Genomic DNA, 25,696 nt, shown 5'->3' with positions numbered 1-25,696 from the left:
ACGACTGTTCCTAGAGGAGGGATTACATTTGATTCAGAACCCTTCTAGTAATTCACAATTCCCTTTTTGCAGGTTATAAAGCAACTCATGAAGAAGGAATTCACATTGGAGTTTTCAAGAGATCGAAAATCCATGTCTGTGTACTGTACGCCAAACAAGCCAAGTCGTACCAACATGAACAAAATGTTTGTAAAGGTAATATTTAATGCCTTGCCTGATCGGGGGTGATGTAAAGTGCAGCTTTCTGTACTGTATAGGTGCGATTTTAGCAAATTGCTAATATTTAGGCCCATGTAAGAGGAGGTTATTGAAGATACGTACTAGTATTTTGTAGCAGGTATGAATGTTACTACAATGTTAATTACTAACTTTTTTTTTTTAAGGGCGCTCCTGAAGGCTTGATCGATCGCTGTACCCATATACGTGTTGGTAACGGAAAAGTACTTCTGACTGCAGGGATTAAACAGAAGATAATGAGTGTGATCAGAGAGTGGGGTACAGGCAGAGACACCCTGCGCTGCTTGGCATTGGCGACACACGACAGCCCTCCACGGAAAGAGGAGATGAATTTGGAAGAATCTTCCACTTTTATTAATTATGAGGTGAGACTTTTAGTATTAAAGTAACCTTGAATTCAGCTAATTAACATAACTCATGGCTTGTTAGAGACTAGATGCAATGTCTGCACCACATGCGGCTACAGATGTTGCACTGACTGTGTATAACGTATGCTCTACCTATATAAAACGTGTAAATCCTATCTTCTGGCTCCGGTAAAATAACTTCATATTTTGGCATCTCCCTCTTCAGACAAATCTGACATTTGTTGGCTGTGTTGGAATGTTGGACCCTCCAAGAACAGAGGTGGCAGCATCAGTAAAAATGTGTAGGCAGGCTGGCATTCGTGTGATCATGATCACTGGTGACAACAAAGGAACAGCAGTAGCAATTTGCCGACGTATTGGTATCTTCCGTGAAGATGAGGATGTTACCGAGAAGGCTTTCACTGGCCGTGAGTTCGATGAGCTCTCGCCAGCCGCACAGAGGGACGCTTGCATGAATGCTCGGTGCTTCGCCCGTGTAGAGCCTTCACACAAATCAAAAATTGTGGAATTTCTGCAGTCTTTTGATGAAATTACAGCTATGGTAAGTTATCTTTTTCTATTGAATGTAGTTTTGCTCTAATTCAACTGTGAGTTCACAGAATGGTATTAACATTGTTGCAATGGTTAGGAATAATTCTTATTTCTCTATCTTCACTCAAAACTCCATCTAGTTCCAAATCAAGTTCTTTGTGCTAAATTCACAGTGCTTTTTTTTTTTTTTTTTTATAATGTTAGCGTGTGAGTAACCAATCATTCTATCCTTTTAGACTGGTGATGGTGTAAATGATGCCCCCGCGCTTAAAAAAGCTGAAATTGGAATAGCTATGGGATCTGGCACTGCAGTTGCTAAAACTGCCTCTGAAATGGTTCTGGCTGACGACAACTTCTCCACTATTGTAGCTGCTGTTGAAGAAGGACGTGCAATTTACAACAACATGAAGCAATTCATCCGATACCTCATTTCTTCCAATGTTGGAGAAGTGGTTTGGTATGTACTCAGCTTTTAGTAAAAGGATATTTTGGTGGTTGACAAATTTTTGCTAAGTTTTTTTTTTTTTTTTTTTCCAAATTCCTTATTTCTTAGTGAGGACCTCTTACTATGTTCATATTTGTGTCATTAAAATGTTTTTTTTGTTTCTTCAGCATTTTCCTGACTGCTGCTCTTGGATTCCCAGAGGCATTAATTCCAGTTCAGCTGCTGTGGGTAAATCTGGTAACAGATGGCCTCCCTGCCACTGCATTGGGCTTCAATCCCCCAGATCTGGACATCATGAACAAGCCGCCACGTAATCCCAAGGAACCACTGATCAGTGGCTGGCTATTCTTTCGTTACCTTACGATTGGATGTAAGTTTGGTCTGTCTCCATGATACAATTGGGAAGTAAACGGCTTTGAACCAAGTCTTGTGTGCTACGCCATAAGTGCTTGAAATATTCTGTGTTTTTTTTTTTTTTTGTTTTTTTTTTCCTGCTGGGACTATGACAAAATAGGTCAAATTTCAATTGTGGCCCACAATCTAAATAAATAGCTTGGATCTCATGGATGATTATTTTTTTATTTTTTTTAATCTGTCAAACAGGTTACGTTGGTGCTGCTACAGTTGGAGCCGCAGCCTGGTGGTTTATTGCCGCAGACGATGGACCAAGAATTACTTTTTACCAACTGGTATTCATCTCCACATTTTATTTATATGAAATTTGAGACCTTGTTGTTCAAGGATTACTGCACGTGGTTCAAAGATTAAAATCACAGTCTAGATGATGTGAAGGGTGCTCCAGTATATAGTTATCCTTACATAAACTGATTTCTCATTTTAGAGCCACTTTCTTCAGTGCAAGGATGACAACCCAGAATTTGCAAACGTTGCATGCGAAGTGTTTGAATCTCCATATCCAATGACCATGGCATTGTCTGTCCTAGTTACTATTGAAATGTGTAACGCTTTGAACAGGTAACCTCTTTAGACAAGTACTAGTTTCTAAATATACGTTTGCTTTGTAAATATTTTTTATTCTAAGGTGAAGTATAAATGCTCATGAGGTCGTTCCTTTTTCAATCAAAACCTTTTTATTGAGCAAACTTCTACGACTTACAAAACGGTTGATGGAGATAATCATGCTATAAAATCCCAAGGAATAAAGTACAGTTTTGTATTACTGTTCATGACAAGAAAACAATGCTCAATCTCCCGTCTTCTCTACCTCCCATACTACCTTCTCACGTATCTGAACTCACATTTTAATATTATATCAAGTACAATATCCAGGCAACGATTTAGACATAGGAACAAACAGTAAGGTGTTTCATATAGTAGGTCACTTATACAGGAGAAGTTAAATATGACCTCTTTTGCCAGTACCTCCGCCACTACCGTTGGGTATTTAATCCAGTACCCCGATGTTTACCAAATTTTGCAATGCCCCCCCCCCCCTTTTGATGTGTATCATTTTTCCTTCAGAATGGTGGCATTTAAGCAGCTCACAACCTCTACCATTGACGGCGCAGTTCTTGCCAACCAGGGTTTAACTATAGACTTTGTGGTTTGATACAGTATTTTAGCTATACCAAGTTGTAGTGGGGATTAATTTCCAACGTCTCCCACATACCCCAACATACACACTTTGGGGCTAAGATATTTGAATTTCTCCTACGTATCATTGGGGGACACAGGACGAATGGGTGTTATGCTGCTGCCACCAGGAGGACACTAAGTTAAACACACACAAAAGATTAACTCCTCCCCTGCAGTATACACCCACAGGCTGGACAATCCAGAGCCAGTTCTTACTTAGTGTCTCAGGAGGCACTTGGGTCCTCAGGACCCCACCAATTTTTTTTTTTTTTATTTTTAACGGAAGGGAGCGACAGGCAAATTTTCAGCTCTGATCTCTCCCGAACCAACAACGGGCAAGTACACGGAGCGTTCCTCCTGTATCCTTTCCCGCGACGATGGATGCCAGCCCTGGCTCACTTTCCAGTGTGGCGACGGTTCCTCAGCGTTCCGATCTCCCTCCCTCCTTTTCAGGCGACCACGGGGACTAATCATCCACCTAAGTCTCCTGGAGCCAGGGCACAGCCGGACTAATGATATGGCGTCCGTGCAGCCGCCCACTGCACCACCACTGAAGATAGCGGATGTTGCACGGCGGCAGAAGCTCTCCACCCTCTCCCTACTAAGGTGAAGGTGGATGGAGCATCGGCCCTATCGCACAAGGTAAGTGCGGGGGCCGACGAGCTGTCAGAGGACGCCTGTTCAGGATCCCTTATCCCCTTTCTATTGCGGCGCTGCAGCCGCGGGGCAGCCTTATAATGGGAGCATGGCGGGCAATCCGGCGCTCTGTTAGAGCGATGGCACAGTTTACCGGCCCTGGGCCGGATTCTAACGCGGGCGATCATTCTCCCTCCTTCATACAAGGAGGGCGGCGCTACAGCGGCAGCGTTCTGACGCGCATTGCAGGGAATCCACCGCCCGCCCACGACACGCCCCCTCTCTCTCTCTGGGCGCTTCTCGTTCCCGAGAAGCGCCCTTTCCACATCTCGGCGGCCATCTTGGACCAGGAAGTGCGCTGGCGGCTCTGCAGCACCACAGCGCACAGGACCTCAGGATCTCCCTGCCAAGCATCGCTGAACTTGGTGAGACGCACTCACTACGATTGTCTCTTCCCCTACCAGTACACTCACTTAAGGGAAAAGATGTCACAGTCTAAGCAAAAACGGACTGGAAAGACCCACTCTGTTATTTTTGCTGTGTGCACCTCCTGCAAGGTATCTCTACCCCGAGGTCACACTACCCCGCTGTGCTCCGCCTGCGAAATGTCTGCAGCACAGGATACTCCGGCCTCTGACCCGGAATGTACTGAGCCTAGTACCCCCGCATGGGCGTCCTCCCTTGCTCGTTCTGTGGCATCCTTGGAAAGGACGATACAGTCCCTCCGTGAGCCGTCCCTTACCCAGGGCACTTTCACGGATGATGCAACGCGACCTAAGAACCCCTCTCGGCCTAGAGGTCGTACCGTTTCCAGAAGCCCTCACTCATCTAGAAAGAGGTCCAGGGTAATATCTCCGGTCCGTGATCAGCCCTCCGGCTCAGAGAGCGAAGTCTCTCGTCACTCATCTCCAGCTCATAGCAGGGAATCCTTTCTGGACGACGCATCCAGCGTGTCCTGTTCCCCAGAGTATCGTCACGACCAAGAGACCCTAGATTCTCTCATAGACTCTGTAAGTCAGACGCTACAGTTAGAGGAGGAAACCCCGTCCAAGGCGGTTCATCCCGTGTCATTCGGGCGAACTACTAAGGCTCATAGATTTTTTCCTATGCATCCTCAATTCAAGGACATTGTCGATCTCCATAGAGTCCGTCCGGATAAACGCTTCTCAGGGCAAAAGGCTATGCAATTGAAGTATCCGTTTGCTCAGGACCTTGCTAAGGAGTGGTCTCAGTCACCCTCCGTGGACCCGCCAGTGTCGCGGCTAGCCACTAAGGCGGTTCTATCCTCCTCCGAGGGCGCGTCCATTAAGCATCCCTCTGATAGACAAATCGAACAGATGGCTCGCTCGGCTTTTGAAGCTTCTTCGGCTTCTCTCTTCCCCTCGTTTGCCGCCACATGGGTTGCAAAAGCCATGACCCATTGGGCTGAGTCTTTAGCCTCTACAGCACTTCACGCCGACCTACCCCCCGAGGTTTCACACCTGGCCACCCAGATTGCCAGAGCGGGGGACTTTGTAGTTTCCGCTTCCTTAGACGCGGCCAACTGTGCCTCACAGGCAGCGGCCAATGCTGTCACCATCCGCAGATCCCTTTGGCTCAGGGACTGGAAAGCGGACTCAGGTTCCAAAAAATCTCTCACGTCCCTTCCATACCAGGGCGAACGCCTTTTTGGGGACAAACTAGATAAAATAATCGCAGACTCCACAGGGGGAAAGAGCAAATTCCTTCCCCAGCAACGAACCTTTCGTCCCTTTCGCAACCAACAGGGCCGAGGCCGATATTTCCGTTTCGGCTCCAATTGGTCCAATCCTTCCTCCGCGCCTCCCGGCGTCGGGAGAGGTCAGCGCAGGGACAGGGCCTCCCAGCCGTCTTACAAACCTTCTCCCTCTTGGAGAGGCAGACCCAGACAACAGGGATCCCGAGGACCCAGACCTAACAGGTCTCCACCTCAATGACTTTTGGCAAACGCCAAAGGACACAGACAGAGTTGGCGGCCGCCTACTCCTCTTTCGGGACGCGTGGCTCTCGGTAGTTCCCGACCGATGGGTCCGCGATCTGGTGTCCTTCGGCTACAACATAGAGTTTGTCTCTCTTCCCCCATCTCGTTTCTTCCAGTCCCCTCCTCCCAGAGCAAGGGTCCGTCAGTATTTTCAGGCCATAAGATCGCTATGGGAAGACGGGGTCATCATTCCGGTGCCCCAGAACGAGAGGTACCAAGGTTTTTATTCCAATCTTTTCATTGTACCAAAGAAGGACGGCTCAGTACGTCCAATATTGGACCTCAAGCTTCTCAACAAGTACGTCCGTGTACGTCAATTCCGTATGGAGTCCCTCCGCTCGGTAATTGCCTCTCTGGAAGAGGGCGAGTTCCTTGCATCTCTAGATGTTCAAGACGCTTACCTGCACATCCCCATTCTACCGTCTCATCAGCGTTTTCTCCGCTTCGCGGTCCAGGGGCACCATTTTCAGTTCGTCGCCCTACCTTTCGGGCTGGCCACCGCTCCTCGGGTGTTCACCAAGGTCATGGCAGCTGCCGTGGCCATTCTGCATGCTCGAGGCATAGTGGTGTTGCCCTACTTGGACGACATTCTCATAAAAGGCTCCTCTTTCCGGTCCTGCTCAGAGGCGGTAGACATCACGATAAATACTTTTTCGCGCCTGGGCTGGAAAATCAATTTCAAAAAATCTTCCCTAGTCCCGGCCCAAACCATATCCTACCTGGGAATGATCCTAGACTCCTCTCAGGGTTTAGTACTTTTACCTCCGGGAAAGGTATCCACTCTACAGAGAGAAGTCCGGAAGCTTACTCAACCTCGCTTTCACTCCCTACGCTTCTCCATGAAGGTTCTCGGCAGGATGGTGGCGGCAATGGAGGCAGTGCCCTTTGCGGTTTTCCACCTTCGTCCCTTACAACACGCCATTCTGGCAGTATGGGACAGGAATCCTGCCTCGCTCGACCGCCGTCTCCTTCTCTCTCGCCCAATCCGACAGTCCCTCAGGTGGTGGACCAAGAGGTCCTCCCTGACTCGGGGGAAGTCCTTCCTTCCGGTGCACTGGCTGGTTGTCACAACGGACGCCAGTCTCTTCGGCTGGGGTGCAGTGTTCCAGCGCCACTCGACTCCGGGTCCGCATGAGTCCCAGCTGCCCATCAACATACTAGAGATTCGGGCAATCAGACTGGCTCTCCATCATTTTCAGCCGTTCCTCTCCGGCCGTGCGGTCAGAGTCCAGTCCGACAACGCCACTGCGGTAGCCTACATCAACCGCCAAGGGGGCACTCGCAGCAAAGCGGCCATGGCCGAGGTGACGCTCATTCTCCGCTGGGCCGAGACGAATTATTCCATACTCTCAGCAGTCTTCATCCCGGGCGTGGAAAACTGGGAAGCGGACTTTCTAAGTCGCCACAGCCTCGATCCCGGAGAGTGGTCTCTCCATCCCGCAATCTTTCACCAGATATGCTCTCGATGGGGAACCCCGGACGTGGACCTAATGGCATCTCGCTTCAATTGCCAGGTTCCTGTCTTCATGGCCAGGTCTCACGACCCCTCAGCCTTCGGAGCCGACGCTCTCGTTCTCTCATGGCAGGGTTTCAGACTCCCATACATCTTTCCCCCAATCCCTCTTCTGGCAAAGGTGATCAGGAAGATCAAGGCAGAACGGATTCCAGTAATTCTCATCGCTCCGGACTGGCCGCGCAGGACATGGTATGCCGAGATGGTTCAACTGGTCTCAGACGTACCTTGGAGGCTGCCGAGCCGCGCAGACCTCCTGTCTCAAGGGCCCATTTACCACCCGAACTCAGAGGCCCTGTGTTTAACGGCGTGGCCGTTGAGTCCTGGGTACTGAGGCAGAAAGGGTTGCCCCAGACGGTGATATCTACCATGCTCCGCGCACGCAAGCCTTCCTCTATGCGCATCTACCACCGCGCCTGGAAGGCATACTTCGCCTGGTGCAGGAAGCGGGGACGTTTCCCCCTCCGCTTTTCTATCCCTCACATTTTGGAATTCCTCCAATCAGGAGTGGACTTGGGTCTTTCCCTCAGCTCTCTTAAAGGCCAAATTTCCACTCTCTCGGTTCTTTTTCAGAGAAGGATTGCAAACAGGCTGCAGGTCAGGACCTTCATCCAGGGTGTTTCTCATATGGTTCCGCCGTACAAGATGCCCTTGGAACCATGGGACCTGAACCTAGTTCTCTGTGCTCTTCAGGAGCCCCCCTTTGAGCCCTTGCATGAAGTGTCTTTGCTGTTCTTGTCTTGGAAGATTGCCTTCCTCGTGGCTGTCACGTCTATTAGACGTGTCTCTGAGCTGGCAGCTCTGTCGTGCCGGCCTGTTTTCCTCGTGTTCCACCAGGACAAGGTGGTTCTGCGGACATGTCCGACTTTTCTTCCGAAGGTCGTTTCCTCCTTCCATCTTAATGAGGAGATTGTCCTTCCCTCACTGTGCCCTGCTCCTTCCCACCGCACGGAAAGGGCGCTCCACACTCTGGACTTAGTGAGGGGTCTCAGACGTTACGTCTCCAGGACTGCGTCTCTCCGTAGGTCAGACGCCTTGTTCGTTCTTCCGGAAGGGCCACGGAAGGGACTTCCCGCTTCCAAGGCCTCCATTGCCAAGTGGATTCGTTCCGCCATCCAAGAGTCCTACCGTGTCAAGGGTCACGCCGCACCTCCGGGGATCAAGGCTCATTCTACCCGGTCAGTCGGCGCGTCCTGGGCCATCCGGCACCAGGCATCGGCAGCACAGGTCTGCAAGGCTGCTACATGGTCCAGTCTTCATACGTTCACGAAACACTACCATGTGCAATTTCAGGCCTCGGCAGATGCTTCCGTCGGTAGGCGAATCCTACAAGCGGCTGTGTCTCATCTGTAGCTCGTAGGCACGCACAGCATTTATAACTTTTGGTTACCCAACCAGGGACTGCTTTGGGACGTCCCATTCGTCCTGTGTCCCCCAATGATACGTAGGAGAAAAGGAGATTTTTGTGTACTCACCGTAAAATCTTTTTCTCCGAGTCATCATTGGGGGACACAGCACCCTCCCTGTTAGCCTAGTTGGCTCGACTGTTCTTTTCAGTCTGTGTTTTGACTATGACATGTTTTCTGTTTTTTGTTAACTGGTTTACTCCTACTGCTTTGTTACCGAACTGGCTCTGGATTGTCCAGCCTGTGGGTGTATACTGCAGGGGAGGAGATAATCTTTTGTGTGTGTTTAACTTAGTGTCCTCCTGGTGGCAGCAGCATAACACCCATTCGTCCTGTGTCCCCCAATGATGACTCGGAGAAAAAGATTTTACGGTGAGTACACAAAAATCTCCTTTTTAAAGACTGCAAAAAAATGAATCTACCCAACTCGCCCTCCACAACACATACACCCCCCAAGTGTAAATAGGACGTATGGACCCAAGTCTGCACCATCTTCCCCGCAACAATCCTCTGTCCTGAGGCCAATCCTGCATAGTACTTTTGGAGTTATATACTGTGAATGAGAAATATTTTTAACTTTGTGCCATAGTCTCAATATTTTCCCTGGTGACTAAGATATCGTCCGACGACTCTAAAGTAATATGTCCCATATCTCTCTGCCATCTTTAGGTAACTGCAGCCATAGGGTCTCCTAGGATTTTTAGTAATAAAGAATTATACATGAAAGATATAAGGCCTTTAGTATTTTTTTGGCATTTACCAGAGTCCAACACCACATTCAAGCACATGGATAGATCGGAGATAGACTCCTGAGCTCTAATCACATGCCTTAATTGTAATACTTGAAAACCTGCCCCCTGTACCTCCTCCAAAAGCCCATCCTCTGAAATGTTAAAATTGAGAGGCCAGAAAATAACCCACATATGTGGTAAGGCCAAACGCCCCTATATTGTTAGACCGCTGTAGCTTCTCCAACTTTATTCTCATGCAGTCATTTTAGCTAAAAGTAACTTGGTGAAATGGCACAGGAGCCTCTCTGTTCAGTGGTATGGGCAGCAGCATTCGGTGTTGGGTCTCTGGATTTCATGATTATGTGCTTTAACATGTTGCAAGCTGAATATTTCTAATATGTAATTGTTTTTCAGATCTGGAGAATGAGGGAAGACTGATAGTATTTCTCACAGCCAATTCTGTTTCATTTTCCATTTCTTTTAGCTTATCTGAAAACCAATCCCTTCTGAGAATGCCTCCATGGGAGAACGTTTGGCTTCTGGGCTCGATTTGCTTATCCATGTCTCTTCATTTTCTAATTCTCTATGTAGAACCATTACCGGTATGTTCAGATTTCCCAGACTGCAGAGTTGGTGTGAATCGATTCGCACATCCCGTTCCACCAGCCAAGATGGTAGTGTGAGGCTACTGGAGTGGGAGAGGGGAGAACCACCTCTTCCTTAATCCATGGCTTTCCTTGATTGGCTGTTTTGGTGTGATGTGGTTTGACGTCAACCATGCATCACAACGCAGCAATGTCATGGTGGCAGGCTGGCTGACCGAAAGAAGGGCCCCCCGGTGTGGTCAGGTGAGAGGCGGTACGCCCTCTCGCATTCCAGCGGCCGCAGACCATCGTTGGGGCGATAGAATAAATTCAGACCAACTCTAACAGACAGTAATAAATGAGGTCGTTTGAGCGGACACCTTCCTTACCATTCTTTTTTCCCCTTTATAGCTTATTTTCCAGATTACTCCGTTGAACTTGATTCAGTGGTTGATGGTGCTGAAAATCTCATTACCCGTTATTCTTCTGGATGAGTCCCTTAAATATTTTGCCCGTAACTACTTGGAACCTGGTAAAGAGTGTGAAAAGCCTGCAGCCAAACCGTGCACTTTTTCCGCATGCACTGAGGGGATTTCTTGGCCGTTTGTGTTCATTACCTTTCCTTTGGTTATCTGGCTTTACAGCACCGACACTAACATTACTGAGATGTTTTGGTCTTGACTGACATTTTTACAGAATGGAAATGTTTAACTTAACCCATTATTTTTTTATTTTATTTTTTTTTTATTGTTTAAAGCAACTGTCTATTTCTGCTGAAATTTCACATGAACATAGTGCTGGTGAAGGCAAGTTTGTTTCTCATACTAGGTCTTATCTTCCCATTTTGGCTCCCATTTGACCCACCCAAGCCTCTTGACAGCAGTGCGGACAAGAGGCTTTTTTTTTTCACGTAGTGTTCAATGATATGTACAGAGGACTAACACTATTTTATGCAAATATTTTTTGTAGATGGAAAAAGCATGTACAGTGTTCGGTTTCATAATCTCCATTCTCATTAAAATAAAAGACAAAACAAAAAAAAAAAAAAGGGAAGCGAAAAGGAATTATAATTTGATCCAATGGACGTTATCTGCAGAAAATTGTTAGCAGATTTAGGGAACATATACAATTAATTGACTGAAATTATGAAGCATGATCTGTTTCTGCATGGTCATCTGGATTTGGTTTGAGATCATTATACTGTCTGTCTAATGGGCTTTTTTTTACTTAGCCATAAGCCAGTTTTTCTTCTGCACTAAGCAGATAATTGCTACCTCAGTCAGTATTTTGTTTTCCCGTCTGTCATTTCATTTTTTTTCCTTGTTTACACCCGTCTTCTTCGTCTTCTTCTCTGTAAGAGGTATGCCTATTCTTGCTTGTGCAGATTTCCCCGATTTTAAGTTCAAATCATGTTTTCCTTCCAAATATTTTTAAGGTTATTTATTTAAATGTCTATTGTATTTTTATTGTAGCCGACCTATTTTTTTTCCCCCCCATTGTCACCCATTCTATGGGCTATGCTTCACAGCCTAGTAAAAAGAAAAATAATACTGAATAAAACCTTTTAATGGACAGAGAAACATGTCTTGTCTTACAAATGCTTTATCACCATAAGTTCCTTATTTTTCTTTTTCTACATAGAACATTTTGTTATGTACGCGTGTGATCAAAAAATTGCACTGCAAAGATAAAGCTGGATTATATTTCACAGTTGTTGGCAAGCAACCATCCATCTGTTATCATTGCAAGTTATTCTTCTAACCTGCATTAACCAGCGTTGGGGAAATAACCTTGTATTTAACTTTGTTTTATTTTGTAAAACCTGTAAATAGCACATGACCAAATGAACATATTGTATAGATCTATTTTTATTTTAAAGTGACACTAATGACCATCATTTAACTGTTAGAGCATGTTTTCAGGTTGACTTCCCTCAGCCACCCAAGTTTAGGTCATTAACCGTCCTAATTGTGGTGTTTTTCTCCAAATGCCTTCCAACACTCAACTAAAGTGAGTATTCATTGCCTTTTGAAACACTCCGTCGTAGCCGGTTCATGTAACGATGCAAGAAATTGCCGTCTGTATTGTTGCTAAAGAATAAAGGTGGTTAAGTTTCCCAATACTGTGCACTGAGTTTGTCCCTGTCCTACACTTACACTTCACAAGCGGGATAGAGGCCACCACTAGGGTTTAGCTTGACTTTCAGATCACGTAACCAAAGTTATGAGTTCTAACCTGAGCTGCAATTATCACACACCACCAAGATTGGTCATTAAGACATATAAAGCCCAATCAATGGTCTCATTCTTGCGTTGACTTCTTGAAACATATTAGGATTTTCCAGACAAGCATCTGTAGAAAGGTTTGATAATCCGTTTTGTTCAGAGCAGTGTGGGGTAAGTAAGGGTGGATATTTAAAAAAAAAGAAAAAAAAAAAAAAAAATAGTATTCTATTAGTAGACTGAAGATGCTGCTTTAGGCCAGAGTTTTAGGTCTACTTGCCTTAAGTTTCACTTACCTGACACCCTAGTGGCCACAGCACAGTAAAGGACCACAGTGGATCTCTGGACAGGTACTAATCAGGTAAGTGGAACTTTTTGGACATGTAGAGTACAAGAAGTGAAATACTGTTAAGAAAATGCCAGCATGAGGGATGAGTTTGAGTAGAGGTCCTTTCTACTAGACGTTCATCAGATATCGAACCTAAAACACTGATGGGTTGCAAAACTTTTTTGCATAACTTGAGGTTGCTCCAAAATTGTGCAACATTTGTAGTTTTCATGTCCGTTTTGCCCTGCTCTGTCAAAATGTTCGGAATGGAGCCATGACTCCACATCTTGTCTAAGAAATGACGAGCTGTTGTGTAGCTCATGCCAGAAAAGCTACTCCAGTCATTGGAATAAAATGAATTAAATTGAGTTGCTAGGTTATATATATTTATTCATTTTTTTTTTTCTTTTGACTCATCAGCTTGCTGGAGTTAGGCTGGTTCACACTCACGAGTGCAATGAGAGAAACTCTCATCAATACTCGGGACCGGAGCCTTCAGCTGCATAGAAATACATGCAGCCGCACGCTCCGGTCCTGAGTGCCGGCAGTAGTGCTGGGTATTGATGCGAGAGACTCGCGCAAATTTCTCACATGGCACACACAAGTGTGACCCTGGCCTTAAAAAAAAAAAAAAATCACCTTTTTAAGTGCATCAAGCCAATGATGGAAACTTTGAAATATCTGTCAATACTACATCGGAAATAAAAGTAGGGTCCTTTCCAAGTGATTTGCCGATAAGCATGGAATAAGCACTGTTGCAAACAGGGCAGTTTTGGTTGATAATTCTATCACTTATTTTGCACAATAAAAAGGGGAAGATTCTAAGGGGTGTGATGGGGTGTAGTGTACTCAATTTTTTTCTGCGTATAAAGCTTTTTGCTTTCTACTGTTTGGTGATGGTGAGGGAGTACGTACTCTGCAATAAATGAGGTTGGTAGGGGAGGAGAAAAAATGCAACTACTCTCATGCCTACAACTTTCTTTTTGTAACCATTCATTAGTTTGACATGAGAATCGTATTCCATTTAGGGAACTAAAGAGTACTGTTCTAATTCTGTTCATTCAAATTAACAAAAAGGAGGATTGGCGCTAAATTGTGTTCAGCTGCTGAACATTATGTAAAAATGATGTACAGATTGGGTATAATAGGCCTGACTTGTCTATGCAGTGAAACTGCTGTTTTATTTCATCAGTGGCATTATTTTTAGCTAAAGCATTATTGCGGTTTTGTAATTATCTGGTTAGACTTGGCTGAAGATACAGCTACCATCTTTAGCAGTTTGACTCTTAAGCGTTTTTGCTAGAAAGAGGTTGAAGCCTCCTATGTCCATAAATGGCGACATTATAGCGAGCATTCCTAGTGACCAAGCTGTGTTTAACTGCAGTCTGAAACCTCGAAGCTGCCAGAAAGGCTTGTAGTACTACTTTTTCCATTGCATTTCATCAATCTTTCACAGTATATTACTTAATTATTCTCCAATTTAAGCATGAGAATTCCAGTTCTCTGTGCCTTGACTAATTTAGGGGATTTTAGGTTATTAGTTTTCATGTTTTGTTTTAACCTTCAAAACTTTCCTTCCTAAAACAGTAAATCTTACAGTTGGCATACTATGACTGTATGTAGTGACAGGTTATTGGTTTCTTGCATTAGTTTGAGAGATTTTAAGGGAAAGGTTTACTCTGGTAACGCTGGATGTTTACTGTGCACGATGTGCAACTTTAGTGTTTCACTACTGGAAAACAAGTGTATGGACAGCGTGGCAAGAATACCACTAGAATACCAACTCCTTAGTTTTCCAGGCATATAATGAGATCCGTCTTTAATCCGTCATCAATATCTGCCCTGTCTGCTCAAAAGTATCATTTTAAAACTGATATAGTGCCTAATATGCAGCAGATCAGATGGCATATACGATCTGAATTCCCAATCGATCATAGCAATTTGACCATTGGACCAGAAAATGGAAGTTTTTTTTTTTAAAGACTGTCTTTTGTTTTGTTCTTTATTGGACTTAACATTTTAATGTTCCTCATGGGCTAGGAATTGCTGATACTTTGATATACTGTCCTTTTTCCTAGCTGTTTGTTTTTTGTTTGTTTTTTTAGCTTTTTTTATTGATCATAAATAGGTTTATATTTTGATACTGTCACATTGTTTCTGAAGGTGCATTCATTTATAGGTGAACTTGGCCACTATTACTAGCCTACACTGTTATAGAGCATAGTTTAAGATTTATTAGGGGTTTTATGAAACGCTCCCTGTTTGCAACAATGTCCATGCTTCATGTTTTTAAAGATTATCTGGTCCTATCATAAAGGGTTTGTCCGGTCAGAAGATATTGATCACCTATCCTCAGGAAGAACACATTTTAAATTTTGCCACTGCAAGTGCAGCATATGCAAATACACTTAGACCTCATTCCCATTCAGTGAATGCTAATATAATTAGACTTGACCCCTTTCCCGATATATGATGTAAATGTATGGCACCTATCTGGTGTGGCTTTAGGCAGAGGCTAATGCACTCCAGACTTTACTAGTCATGGCTCCTGTCACCATCATGGTGGAACTCCTATGTAGTCTCACCTGTGGCTTCAGAAGAGTTTAAATTGATAATATACTGCAAAGGTGATGTATTGTACTATACTGTAGATGTTGTCATAGGTTTTCAACATATTAAAGGGGAAAAATTGAAATAACTCAATTTTTCCAATCCATTCTTTCAAAGTATAAAAAAATAACCTGTGCTGTAAACTATGGTATGTTAAAAAAACAAAAAAAAAAAAAACTGCCATTTGTCTGTCACTGCACTCCTTCAAGAATTAAAGTGAACCTGTCCGCAGGATTGTGCACAGTAACCTACAGACACTTGTCAGATCGGTGCCGTTATACTGAAAAAATGATACCTTGGTTGGTGAAATCCGTGTTGTGGTTGTTGTTTAATCGTTATTTTCAGTGTTGAGTTAATGATATCCTCGTGCTCCAGGGCGGCCTGTGGGGGTCTTCATGTGGTGCCCTGATTAGATATTCATAGTGCGACTGGTCACTGATCCCCCTAGTTTGCATAATATCTGTACATACTTAAAGAAAAAAAAACAGCAGCTGGTACTTTGCAGGTGCCATTTGCCAATTGATTTTTTTTTTTTTTCTAGCTGAATAATATGAAGAACAGTTGTTATGCGCACGTAAAGCATGTGATTATGCTGCAGAGCAAGTGCCACTATTGGTACCTGCTTGCAGAATTTTTTTTTTTTTTAATGTACAGATATTGATTATGTAAACTAGGAGGCAGGTCAGTGAGGGAGCAGTGACCTGTCAGCAGTCTGCATTATGAATAGCTAATCGGAGCACCACATGAAGCCGCCCCGAGCATATCCTTAACTAAAAACTGAAGATAAAGATTAAAGAACAACCACAAGACGGATTTCATAAACCAAGGAATCATTTTAATCAGTATAACTGGGCTGACCTGACACTGTGTGTAGGTCACTGTGCACAATCCTGCTGACAGGTTCCCTTTAAACAAAAAGCAGTCAGTTGTATAAACTTCATATTTTCAGCAATAGAAATTACAGCGTGCCCCTGAAATAACGTAATTTCACAGGGGAAATAGTTATGGGTCTCAGAAAATGGGAACACAAAACAACATTGAACTTTATTATTATTTTATTTTTTATTTTTTTTTAAGAAAAGCAAAATTTATTAATAAAACACTATGAATTTGGTATCACAATGTTACTGATCTACCATAAAAAAAAACTTGTTTCCTTTTTTGCTATCTTCTCCCGTTTTATTTATTATAATGCCATTTATTCCATGGCACTTCACATGTGAAAAGGGGTATATATAAATATAATGAAAAAAACAATTCCGGTAATCTTAATAAAAGTAACAACTGGTACAGGAGAGAGGACCAACCCGCAAGGACTCAAAATCTACAAGGGATGGGTTAGGGTAGCGCTGGTCGTACAGTGGTTTGGTGGATCAAGTGTTACTGCAGGTAGCAGGCTTGTCGAACAGGTAGGTTTTGAAGGTTTCCACGGTAGGCGAGAGAATATGTTGTGGTAGAGAGTTCCAGAGTAGGGGGATGCGCAGGAAAAAGCTTGTATGCGATTGTGGGAAGAGGGGAGTAGAGAAGGAGATCTTGTGAGGATCAGAGGTTGCGTGCAGGTAAGTACCAGGAGACGAGGTCACAGATGTATGGAGGAGACAGGTTGTGGATGACTGTATGTCATGAGCCTCTGTGTGATGAGGAGCCAGTGATGGGATTGACAGAGGCTGGGGGATAACTAGATTAGTCGGGCAGCAGAGTTTAGAATAGACTGGAGGGGTGCGAGAGTGTTAAAAGGGAGGCCACAAAACGGGAGGTTGCAGAAGTCGAGGTGGGAGATAAATAAAGTTTTCTTTTTTTTTTTTTTTTTTTTTCTGCAGATTCTTGGTTTAGGAATGTATGGATCTGTGAAATATTTTTGAGTTTGATACTCAAAGGTTCTCAGAAAAAAAAAAAAATTGAATGGCACTAAGAGCTGTTGTACATTTCAAGGCATGCAACATATGATCCTTCAGGACTAAAAAAACCGGTTGCTTTTTTGCCACTGGGAACTGGTGCTTCACGTATAATAGTCAAAAAGATAGTCAACAGAAAAAGAAATGCGGCATTCACCCAGTTTGCAGTGAAGTTGATGTCTTTTATTTTACCATATCGAGGTTACAGACATTTTCTTGGAATCGGCAGGTAAAAAGTGAGGGTGCAGGGAGTGAACAGCAGGATGACGGCCGTTTTGCGCACTCAGCGCTTCTACGGGTCCATGTGAAACATTAAACTTTTTACCTGCCAATTCCAAGAAAATGTCTGTAACCTCGATATGGTAAAATAAAAGACATCAACTTCACTGCAAACTGGGTGAGTGCCGCATTTCTTTTTCTATTTTTTAGTTTGTCGGCTGGAAGTGGAAAGGGCTTGGATATGTAGTTTGAAGGAGAGATCAGTGTCAAGGATTACCCCAAGGCAGCGAGCTTGTGGGGGTTGAGTGAGATGGGAGAAAGATGAATTCTGATTTGTCCCCCTTCAGCTTTTGTTTAATACATGATATGGTAAAGTCTGTTCATTCACCTCTTGTGTAGTGTAAAACAAAAGTGTAAAAAAGAAAAAAAAAGCCCTCATAACTATGACCACAGAAAAATAAAGCATTATGACATTTAGTAAAGGGGATCCAACCACTAAGGTGAGAAAAGAATAGCTTTTATGCTTAGTTTGCCACTTCATGGTTAAAAAAAATAAATACGATTCTTACCCTTCCTACCATCTTAGAAGCAACATCTGATTCTCAAAGATTCCGTGAAGATCGATTACATTGATACATTACGAATTGTTTTTGGTCTACAATGTAAATGCATATTACTCAATAATCCAGCCTCCTCAATGTTTTGTGGTCCATTTACATCTAATGTAGTCTTTTCCTCAAATTGTCATTTCCATTCTTGAGCTCACAAGTTGCCGTGACTTTGGATACACCGATGTTGGATCCCAGAGAATAAAATGATTGGGATCAGTCTCCATTTTTCTTTGCTCATGTTGAGCACGAGACAGTATAAGAACACACAGGTCACTTAAATACACGGCTGGTTGTATTCTCATGTGTGAAGTCACTACTTTTAACCTTTCACCTCTACTACTTTCCCTGGGGGTAATTAACACACTTCTTCATCCACACACTAATGAACATGTTTGCCATTGATATTCACTGTGCACATGAATGCTGTTAACCACTGTGATCTCCAGTTGTGCAGGGTCAGACCCGATGATGTAGCCTTCCAATATGAAGCTGAGCACATTGCCAGTGTTTAGCCATTTACACTTGGCCTCCAAGTAAAGCTTTGACATTTTCAACCATGTTGATGGCTAAATTAGTATAACATTACTTCTCCATGATTTTCTGGATGTTAGTAATATGTTCTGGTTTTAGTATTATGGAGCTTCAGTAACCTGAAACCTATTACTGTGCTCTCTAAAGTGAGACATACAAAATATTTTCATTTTCATTGTTCGAGCATCCAGTGAAACATATATTCACAGCAACAGAAAAAAAAGCTTATATTTTAGGTCTAAATTATATAACTTTCACTACACAATTCATCATTTACATGTGCAAAATGTGGATCAGTGTTTCTGTAGAATATTGGTCCCGTCTGTGCATACATTCTGGATCGTCATTGCACAGCATGGTCTATGGACTTGTATATAATGGTTCCCTCACGTTATAGAAGACCTGATCCATAATACATTTACTTCCTACTGGAAATTATAAATCTCAAATTATTCTACTTTATTATGAAAAAACTGAATTCATACCATTGACGAATCTACTATATGATCGACCCCAATTGTCTTTTGAAGCCCTTTACTTTGCCAGAAAAAGACACATTGTTGTACTTTGTCCTGGGAAAATGCTAAATTGTGATGGAGGCTTTCATAGTAAAAAGGGCCAAAAAGTCTATTGCTGCTGTAGAACCTCTTTTGAGAGGGGTCACATCAGACCCTGAACTGCTACACCTACATACATATAGAATAAAACATGACCGTGTAGATCAAAGTACAAACGAGATCCCTTAAAGAGAACCTGTCAGCACGATTGTGTAATGTTACGCCATGGCTGCAATACCAATTACATAGATAACTTTTGGTAAAGAAATACTTTGTTCTTCTTTAATCATAATTTGAAGTTTTCTGCTAATTAGACTTTAGTGCAGAGGGGTCGGACTGTGTATGGGGGTCTCTTCCTCCCTGTCTGATTCCCCGACCCCTCTGCCTGCCTTCGGTCTGTAAATGAAGCCTCCTGTTTCAGAGCTCAGTAGTGACTTGTCATTCACAGACCGGAAGCAAGCAGAGGGGTTGGGGAATCACAGAATGGGAGGAGAAGACCCCCGTGTACAGCCCAGTCCTGCACCAAAATCTAATTAGCAGAAAGCTTCAAATGCTTATTACAGAAGAACCATAACGTGGATTTCTTCACTGGTATTATTGTAATCAGTATTACAGCACCACTACAGACATGTCTTTACATTACATGATTTTGTAAGCAGAAATCTGTCATCCCAAAATTTGCCTATAAGCTAAGGCCACCGGTATCGGGGGCTTATCTACAGCATTCTGTAATGCTGCAGATAAGCCCCCCCGCCCAATGTAACCTAAAAGATAAGAAAAACAAGTTAGATTATACTCACCCAGGGGCGGTCCGGGTCTCCCATCTTCATACGATGACGTCCTCTTCTTTGCTTCCTGCCGCGGCTCCTGCGCAGGCATACTGATTTTCCCTGTTGAGGGCAGAGCAAACTACTGCAGTGCCCCGAGAAAGGTCAGAGAGGCCCTGCACACTGCAGTAGTTTGCTCTGCCCTCAACAGGGAAAATCAGTACGCCTGCGCAGGAGCTGCGGCAGGAAGCAAAGAGGACGTCATCGTATGAAGATGTGAGGCGCCGGACCGCGACTCCCATCAGATGGGACCGCCCCTGGGTGAGTATAATCGAACCTGCTTTTCTTATCTTTCAGGTTACATCGCGGGCTTTACAGAATGCTGTAGATAAGCCCCTGATGCCGGTGGCCTTAGCTTATAGGCGAATTTTGGGGTGACAGATTCCCTTTAAGGGGGTGGTCTGGTCACGTCTTATTGATGACTTATCTATAGTATACGGGTAGGTGGTCACTTTGTGATGACCAGATAACCCCTTTAATGAACAAAGGGACATTTTGTCAGTGTTTAACTTCAAAATGTATTTTGCACTTGTAAATGTAAGAGTACTGTGTGAACAAGTAGCGCGAGCATCACGAGATCCTACAGTAGACTTGTTTCTCCGTGTAGAGATTCGGTAAACCCTAGCAAGGACCATATGGGGCACCGCTTGTGTATAATCCTATACATGGGGGATATGCTGTATCCCTAGAGAGTAGTATTGGGCTCATCAATATGTATATTCAGGTGCAATGTATTCTGATGTCCTGCAGACTTCTAAACCACTGATGTCTTATTTCTTCTTTCCTTTTCAGAACAACTGGAGTAATCCTCTTCTTAAACAATTGTGCAGAGATGTAAGGTTGCTTTGTTGCGTGCATGTGTGTGTGTTTAGAGGCAGTTTTCAAAGTAAATGGAGGCAAGAAAAGGCATGCGCTTCAAATAGTGCTAAAATCCAAAATCCCCTTCACAATGAAATGTGTTGGAAGATTTCATGGAGGCGTCTGATTATTCAGTGCACAGTAAAGATTCTTTTGCTGCTAGAGGGTAAAACCGGAGCTGCGGTAGTGGAGGCCCCTCTAGCAACAAATGGAATGAGAAGATAATCTAAGCAGCCGAGCCAAGTTTCTGTGTTTCGCCATGTAAGATGTCATCCATTCATGTACAATATCATTGTAGTGCATGCTTTCAGTTGTAAGTAGCCAGATATCTGTACTGTATAATTTCCTTTATAAACAGCTATGTACAATATGCACATGTTCTATTTATAAACTCATTCAGAACCTACATATATTGAATGTTGTAAATCTCTAGGTCACCATTTCATAAGTTTTTAGGATTTTTTTTTTTTTTTTTAAATCTTGTTTTCAAGTGTGCAAATGTAACTTTTGCACTGTAATAATGTAACTTATTAAATTCTAAAGCAGATAATCTTTTGGTGCAATACGATTTACTGTGATGCTTCTATTTCAAGAAAACAATGTCAGTTGCTGCAAACGCATGTTTGGCCCCTAGACAATTGTAAATAAATTCAGTTGTTGCTGACATAAGCATCATTCAGACATGGTTTCCAATAAATAAAAGTTTGTTCTACTATAGACTTAGTGACTGACTTGTCGTTTTTCTTTTTGTTTTCCTTATATGCTATAGATGAGCTGAAGTAAAACTATTTAAAATAAACATGACAAAAGAAAAAAAAAGAATGACTGTTCAAATAAAGTTCAGGCGCTCGGTGAACCTTTGGGGGCCAATCATTTAATTACACCTTCCCAACTACTTTTTCCCTCTGATTTCCAGCTCAAGATTGTTAGAGCCAAAGAACTGCAATGCCTGGAGGTTAAAGCAATGGAAATGATATGGGGCATGTCTTTAGAAGAGGGTTGTGGGTTTGTTTGTTTTGGGTTTTTTTTACTCTGGGGTGTAAACTGCATAAAATGCTAAATATTTTTCCATAAATTAGTGTTTTTGCAACTTTTCACCAAAAAAAAAAATATCAATCCAGAAAATCATGTTTGTGACAATTCATGGCAAAACCACATCCATATTGTACAAAGTCAATTTCCCCTATAGCGGTTAACCCATTCACAACATAGAACATTATTATATGCCCTATGATAGACATACACCCCCATGTATGGAGCATGTTCAGAAGCTGAGCGAGCCTGCACCATACCGGCATCTTCCTGGGACTATTTTATATTTTTAGAGAGTGGACTTTTATAGACCCAACAACACCAAATATATACTTTTTGTTGTTTAAAATGAGAATCGCACCATTTTCCTAATTATAAGGGCTCAAAAACATACAATCTATCCAGGAATCAAAATCAGAAATGCGTACATATAATCCCTTAAAACAAAATTTTATTTCTAATAAATATAAAACCCTGACCCATAAAAAACTAATTTAGATATCACAGGTATAAATAATAGGTCACTATCATATGTACCTATTCTGGTCCTATATACACCTACTGCTCACGCCTGCCTTGCTGTGGGGGTTGGCACCCTAAGATACGATTTTTTGGCGCAACCACTCCACGTCGGCTAGCCCTCTCTCCCCTGTGGGAGGTGGGAAAACCATGTAATAAAGAGCAGTGGTGAAGAAAACAGTAAATGACCAGATGTGTGATATATTGGACCTATATAGGTACCTCTACATAGTATAATAACGTACCAAAACACACCGCATCAGATACACTGTGATCCCCTATATTAAATAAGCAGCAATCTGAGATAATGGCCGTAGTAGTCCAAAAATCAGTTAGCGATATATTGGATCAATAGACAAACTGCCAAATCTATGTCAGACAGAAATTCTCTGAACAGATAATTAGGGTCACTTAGCGTGTGTCGGTATCTCCCCTAAGGGCGCCAAAAAATCGTATCTTAGGGTGCCAACCCCCACAGCAAGGCAGGCGTGAGCAGTAGGTGTATATAGGACCAGAATAGGTACATATGATAGTGACCTATTGTTTATACCTGTGATATCTAAATTAGTTTTTTATGGGTCAGGGTTTTATATTTATTAGAAACCTAATTATAAGGGACCAGACATTTGCAGCTTCAAGTAAAGGGTTTTAAAAGTATGAAAAATAGTCAAATTTCCCTTTTGCCAAATTATGAATGTAGAAAAAACATGTTTGGTATTGGTGGGTTTATATTTTGCTAGAGAAGCCTTTTACAAAGTAATTGATCGGAAAATGGCATAAGTAAATAATCAAAATGCCCAAATTTACATAAGAGGTGATCAAAACCTGTATCTACCCTAAAGTGCTATGACTAAAAGTGTTAGGTCAGGGTGCAAATAATCCCAAAAAATCAAAACGTTACTGGTCATGGAAAATGGCGACACAAGCAATATCCTTTTTTTCTCGGTCTCCCATGACAGCACTACGGAGAGAGGGGATCCGCCCTTCAGGGACAGGAAACCTACAGATAAAAGGGCGGTACTTCTCCCTCGCATCAGTTGGTTTCCTCTCCCTGACGGGGAACCTCTTTTCGGTGGTACCTGTAAGAAGACGCCGTATCCAATGGACCGGGACCGGACAGTCGGGTTCCGGCAGCGAGGAGGCTCCTGCCGTGGCTCGTCCAGTGCCCGAAGCCGCCATCGCTGGAACCGAGGGGTTCTTCAGGGTGTGCGGGGGGAGAATCGCCGCCACTCTGAAAGAGGAAGGGGCGATGAGACACCCGGAGCTCCTGTGCCGACAAGCGCACGCTCCGGGTGTACAAAGATGGCCGCCGCTCCGGAAATGCGGCAGGACTTCCGGGTCATCGGCGTGCACATGCGCGGTAGCTTTTTCTCCCCGGGGGACGTGACGTAGGAGCGGAAGAACGCCGGACGCTGGGAGGTGGTGCCAGATTCAAATAGGGAGATAGTGCAACAACCATGTGTGCACTAACTCCCTGGAAACATGGAGGACAGCGACTTGCAGCAGGAACCGGAGCAGCAGCAGAGGCAGCAGCACCATAGGAAGCAGGCGGACCCTAAGGTTACCAGGAGAAGTGGGTCTAGCAGCCATTCCACGCAGTTTAGCAGATCTGCTGCAGTGATCAACTCTCCTCAAGAGTTTCCTCTACCAGACCCGGGCCCTCTTCCACAACCGGTACCTACATTCACGTCTGAATGGTGAGTGATCTCCGAGAAAGTTCATATTTTATAATGGGGTTCCTTCTTCCCCCTTAATAGGGAAAGAAGAGGTTGTAGAAAAATAAATCCTGCCCCACCTGTGACAAAGCTTTGCCGGTAGCCTGGAACAAAAAGCTTTGTAAATCATGTATTCAACGATTATGTGAAGAGACCCCCGATTTCGCATCTGACCTAAAAACGATAATCAGATCTGAGGTTCAGAATGCGCTTATCTTTCAAAAAAGGGAAAGATAAGAAAAAAGACAGTATATTCCCACTCTGACCAGTCTTCATCTGAGGACACCGATTCTAACAAATCTGATTCCTCATTATCTTCCGACGAAGATTCGGGCCGTCACTGTTTCCCACTAGAGGAGGTAGATACTCTAGTAAAAGCAGTTAGAGCTACTATGGGGGTAGAGGATCCCCGTCCCGATAGAATGGCTCAAGACATAATGTTCGGTGGTCTAGGACAGAAAAAGCGGAGAACATTTCCCCTAAATTCTAACGTCCAAACGCTGATTAAAAAAGAGTGGGAGAAACCTGATAAGAGAAACTCCTCAGTACCCTCGCATAAAAGGAAGTATCCTTTCGAAGACAAGGCGCCTAAATTGGATGTCGCGGTAGCCAAGGCTTCGAAAAAATTTGCGCTCCCGTTTGAGGATATGGGTACCCTTAAGGACCCTTTAGATAAAAAAGCAGATACTTTTCTCAAGGGGGCTTGGGAATCGACTGGAGGTAGCTTGAGACCTGCGGTTGCTGCGACATGCACCTCCAGATTTTTAATGGTGTGGATTGACCAATTAGAAAAACAGATTAAAGATGGGTCACCCAGGAATAAGTTGCTGGATTCAATCCCTGTAATTAGAGCGGCAGCAGCGTTCCTAGCGGATTCCTCAGCGGACTCCAACATCCAAAGCCGCTGCCCTTTCCAACGCAGCCAGAAGAACTTTATGGCTTAAAAGTTGGCCAGGGTATCTCCAGACGAAATTAAAATTGTTCCATTCCATGTGAGGGAAATTTCTTGTTTGGGGAGACCTTGGATGACATCCTTCAGAAAGCTGGGGATAAAAAGAAAGGTTTTCCAAACGTGGGACCAGCTCCATTCGGACAGTCCTTTTCGGAGCCGGAGATTTTTTCGCCGAAGACCCCCCCAGAGAACAGAGTAAATGGGAAGAAGGAAGAAGAAAAGATAGGGGTTACCTTTTTGGCAACACCTCCCTTGACAAAAAACCCTCCAAATGACATTTTCCCTATGGTGTGGGGAAGACTCACTTCATTCCTTCCCGCCTGGAAGAAAATATCCAACAATACCTGGTTCCTAAATGTAATTCACCACGGTCTAAAAATAGATTTTCTTTCTTTACCCCCCAAAAAATTATGTAGTAACAAAAACAAGGTCTTCAGCAGCAGAGCAGGCCGCACTAGAAAAGGAAATTATTTCCCTATTACAAAAATCTGTAATTTAAGAAATCTCCCCTCAAGAAATAGGGAAGGGATTTTACTCCCCACTATTTCTAGTGCCAAAACCCCGACTGCTCTTTTCGAACGATAATAAATCTAAAAAACCTGAACAAATGCGTAAAAAATCAAAAATTCAAAATGGAAACAATAAAGTCTACCATAAAAATCCTTTTTCCAAACTGCTACATGGTTGTGATAGACCTAACCGACGCATATTATCATGTGCCTATCCACAAACGATCTCAAAAATTTCTCAGGATGTCGGTACCCATAGACGGTC

At 43.6% G+C, this 25,696-nt stretch overlaps 1 protein-coding gene across 3 annotated transcripts in view; it reads left to right on the top strand.

Annotated features, from left to right (window-relative positions):
• The window catches only part of ATP2A2 (ATPase sarcoplasmic/endoplasmic reticulum Ca2+ transporting 2), a 45,171-nt gene extending 23,748 nt beyond the window's left edge, over nucleotides 1-21,423 (top strand). The window contains exons 12-21 of one of the 3 annotated variants that reach the window (XR_013222549.1): nucleotides 73-195; nucleotides 384-602; nucleotides 811-1,146; nucleotides 1,373-1,593; nucleotides 1,749-1,951; nucleotides 2,185-2,270; nucleotides 2,423-2,556; nucleotides 9,947-10,064; nucleotides 10,458-12,056; nucleotides 20,639-21,423. Coding sequence is in view for 2 of the 3 variants with exons in the window: in XM_077292887.1 (XP_077149002.1) it covers nucleotides 73-195; nucleotides 384-602; nucleotides 811-1,146; nucleotides 1,373-1,593; nucleotides 1,749-1,951; nucleotides 2,185-2,270; nucleotides 2,423-2,556; nucleotides 9,947-10,064; nucleotides 10,458-10,727 (1,710 nt within the window). In the remaining variant the exon portion in view is untranslated. Of the gene's footprint in view, nucleotides 1-72; nucleotides 196-383; nucleotides 603-810; nucleotides 1,147-1,372; nucleotides 1,594-1,748; nucleotides 1,952-2,184; nucleotides 2,271-2,422; nucleotides 2,557-9,946; nucleotides 10,065-10,457; nucleotides 12,057-20,638 lie in introns of those variants that run through there. The other 2 variants (XM_077292895.1, XM_077292887.1) reach the window with 2 other exon arrangements.
• Nucleotides 21,424-25,696: the final 4,273 nt, after the last annotated feature.

Source organism: Ranitomeya variabilis, chromosome 1 (assembly GCF_051348905.1).
Source record: "Ranitomeya variabilis isolate aRanVar5 chromosome 1, aRanVar5.hap1, whole genome shotgun sequence".
Classification (NCBI taxonomy): domain Eukaryota; kingdom Metazoa; phylum Chordata; class Amphibia; order Anura; family Dendrobatidae; genus Ranitomeya; species Ranitomeya variabilis.
Note: the sequence above shows the minus strand (reverse complement) of the source record. Positions and strands in the feature narration are given on the sequence as shown.